The sequence below is a fragment of the Myotis brandtii genome, unplaced genomic scaffold (genome assembly GCF_000412655.1).
Source record: "Myotis brandtii unplaced genomic scaffold, ASM41265v1 scaffold112, whole genome shotgun sequence".
Classification (NCBI taxonomy): domain Eukaryota; kingdom Metazoa; phylum Chordata; class Mammalia; order Chiroptera; family Vespertilionidae; genus Myotis; species Myotis brandtii.
Window position 1 is genome coordinate 4,549,135 of NW_005353838.1, and position 3,855 is coordinate 4,552,989.

Here is a 3,855-nt window from a genome sequence, read left to right on the forward strand (position 1 = left end):
CTGGCCAGGCACCCCAGTGGGGACCCCCACCCTGAAGGGGGTGTGACCAGCTGAAAACAGCCATCAGCCCCTCACCCAGGCTGGCCAGGCACCCAAGCGGGACCCCCACCCTGATCCGGAGCACCCTTCAGGGCAAACCAGCCGGCCCCCACCGGTGCAACAGGCCTCTATCCTATATAGTAAAAGGGTAATATGCAAACTGACCCTAACAGCAGAAAGACTGTGAATGACTGGTCACTATGACACACACTGACCACCAGGGGGCAGATGCTCAATGCAGGAGCTGCCCTCTGGTGGTCAGTGTGCTCTCACAGCGGGGAGCTCTGCTTAGCCACAAGCCAGGCTGATGGCTGCCAGTACAGCGGTGGTGGTGGGAGCCTCTCCTGCCTCCTCAGCAGCGCTAAGGATATCCGACTGCAGCTTAGGTCTGCTCCCTGCTGGCAAGTGGGCATCCCCTGAGGTTGCCGGGCTGCCAGAGGGATGACTGATTGCCAGCTTAGGCCCAATCCCCAGGGAGCAGGCCTAAGCCAGCAAGTGGTCACCCCCGAGGGGTCCCAGACTGCGAGAGGGCACAGGCCGGGCTGAGGGACCCACTACCCCCGAGTGCACAAATTTTTGTGCACCGGGCCTCTAGTAAATCATATAAAAAGAGAAACATGAAAGGTGCTACGGTAGTGCTTGCCAGGTGCTTAACACTTAGTATTAGCAGATCTTCTTTGGCCCAAGGCCATTTAGCTTTCCAGAGCAAGAGGTGTCAACTGAATTAGATAAGTGAGCCAAAGAAAGGGAAAAATGTTAAAAAGTTTAAACAGTAACCACACATTATTCATGGTACAAAAAGATTCCAATTTCATATTATTTCTTATGCAAAGTACATAAAATACATTCCTAAACTATTATTAAATGCAGAAATTACATAACAGTCATAAAAAAATCACAAAAACATGAAATTACTTATTTCACAATTACATTATTAACTGATTAAAAATCAGAATAACTGTCAATGCCTATTTGGCTCTGAAGGAAGATTTTACTTCACTTACCCTGACTACTTTCATTCTGATTTTCTGCTTTTCTCTTTCTTCCTCTGGATGATTCAGATTGTTTCTTCTCTGGTGTCTACAGAAAGCAAAGTTTACAGAGTTTTAACATACAAAATTATTATAGTCAGTATAAAAATTGTTTTTATTTTTAAAGTAAAATACCGGGTAGGGCAAAAGTAGGTTTACAGTGTTCATATGGAAAATACAATAATTAATAAATAATAATACAAGAATATATTCTTGAATACTCACAACTGTAAACCTATTTGCCTAGGCTTATTTTTTGTTTTGCTCAATAGTGCTCACACAATGTAAATGTGTATGTATATACAATTAAAGAAAAAATCACAAAATTTCCTATTTTGTACATTTTTAAAATTCGAAGTATATAGAACACCTTGTAGACATTACTTGAAATTCACTTTTACAGAATTTGACTTGAGGTAAATGAAAAATCTAAGCGTAATTAACCTTTAAAAGATGCCCTTTAAATCCTTAACTGGATAGGGCAAAACAAACAACAACAAAACCTATGTTTTTTCTATTCATTCACAGTTTGTACATAAAAGTAAGCTTGAATAAGAAAAAAAAATGCAGAACCCAAACTTTGATATTAACAATCCTACTAAAAGAACCATTCACCTAAGTACCTAACAATTATTATCCAATAACAATTATAGTAAATTCGCACATTATGCTTGGCCAGTAATGGATCAGTGTTGAGCGTCAACCCATGAACCAAGAAGTCACAGTTCCATTCCCAGTCAGGGCACATTCCGGGTTGTGGGCTCAATCCCCAGTGTGAGGTATGAGGAGGTAGCCGATCAATGATTCTCTCTCATTATTGATGTTTCTATCTCTATCTCTCCCTCTCTCCCTTTCCCTTCCTCTCTGAAATGTGTGTGTGTGTGTGTGTGTGTGTGTGTGTGTGTGTGTGTGTATATAAAATCATACATTATGCATGTATATGCTAATCATACATGTGCTATAGGGTCAGCAAACTATAGCACACTGGCCAAATCTGGCTGGATAGCTGTTTTTTTTTATCGAGTCCCTAATTTAAGCATACTTTCGCATTCTTATATGATGGAAAATTTTAAAAACAAAAACAAGAATATTTGGATATGAAAATTATAAAAAATTTAAATTTCAGTGTCCATAAATAAAATTTTATTGGAACACAGCCACACTCATTCATTTATATATTTTCTATGATTGATTTTATATTACAATATCAGAGATGAGCAGTTCCAACCTAGACCTATGGCCCACAAAGCCTAAAATAGCTGGCCCTTTACAGAAAAAGTAGGCAGACCCCTGCCCTACATGATGGCTTGTTTTCAAATTACAGATTTGTTCTTTTAACTGATAGCAAGTATTTTCATCAGGCTAAAAAAACAAGTAATTTCTGTAGAGTCTGACAGACTGTTGTGCTTAGATAAGATGAAAACCAAGAGCAAAGGCACAAGGCAATGGCATAGGGCCCTCAAATTCTAGAAGCTTGGCAAATATGTCTAGTGCCAGAACAAAGAATATTTGAATGAATAAAACATCAAGACAAATAAATCTCTAAAGGCAATGCAGTTCCCAAACAAGAAAGGGGCTTAATCTTTATCTGATGTCTCTGAGTAGTTCTATGATTAAATAGTATGAATGACAATACATAACCTAGCTCATACGGAGCATCTATGGTTCCTCTAAGTATTATTTTGGGAATTTTAAGTTCTCTCACCTCCATTTTGTCAACAAGACAACAGATTCACAGGCTGAAGTCAATGGTACAAGTCTTTGAATTCTTTAAAGACAGGAGTCATACCCTCTTCCCATGTCACTACTCCCACCCATATGCCTGGCACATAATTAATGCATGAATATTAAATAACTTACTCAAGGTAACCAGGATTCAAATTTTATTCTATATATTTCCAAGGTCTAAATGCATTATTTTTTCTATGTGACATGCTATATGCCTACATCAAGAACTGAATGAATCAACTATGCAAAAATATTTCAAAATCTTATTAAGTTCGTAAGTAAAATTAATTATGTCAGTAATCTGCATATATATTTTAACATCACAAATGAGAGAACTTAAAGAAATCTGTTAACTGGCAATCTACTTAGGAGGAAGAATGATGTACCAGCAGTTTAGGGTAAATAGTTCTTAGTTTAGTTTCACTGTCAAAATTTAAAAAAACTCAAACTTGCCCTGGCTGGTGTGGTTCAGGGGTTGGAGTGTTGGCCCATGAACTGAAGGGTTGCGGATTCGATTCCCAGTCAAGGGCACATACCTCGGTTGCAGGTTCCCCAGCCCTGGTAGGAGGCAACCAATCAATGTGTCTCTCTCACATTGATGTTTCTCTCTTCCTATTCCCTCCCTTCTCCTCTCTCTCTAGAAATCGATGGGAAAAACATTCTTGGATGAGGATTTTTTAAAAAAAGGAAAAAAGAGTGAAAAATAAGGAGATTCCAAAATGACAGCAGAGTGAGAGGATGCTACACTGACATGCTCCCAGGATCAAACTAGAATTACAACTAAAATACAGAAAAATCATCCTATCTAATAAAGAGGGAATATGCTAATTGACCCTCATGCCATCGCAAAGATGGCGGCACCCACAGCCAATAAGGAGGGAATATGCTAATTGACTACCACGCCCTCAAATATGGCGACACCCACAGCCACAAGATGGCAGCGCCGAGTCCCCTCAGCCCTGCAGGAGGGGTTAGTGAGGATGACCAAACGACTGAACAGCAGACTACGTGGGGCAACCAGGCTGGCGGCGCCGGAGGGGGGTGGGGAATGAGGGGC

General features: G+C 40.1%; 1 protein-coding gene across 6 annotated transcripts in view; it reads right to left on the reverse strand.

The window, feature by feature from the left end:
* Nucleotides 1-3,855, reverse strand: part of TLK1 (tousled-like kinase 1) — a 170,075-nt gene that overhangs the window by 70,359 nt on the left and 95,861 nt on the right. For all 6 annotated transcript variants that reach the window (XM_014545707.1, XM_005857568.2, XM_014545702.1 and 3 more), the window contains exon 4: nucleotides 1,044-1,119. In XM_014545707.1, coding sequence (XP_014401193.1) covers nucleotides 1,044-1,119 — 76 coding nt within the window. The remainder of the gene's footprint in view (nucleotides 1-1,043; nucleotides 1,120-3,855) is intronic.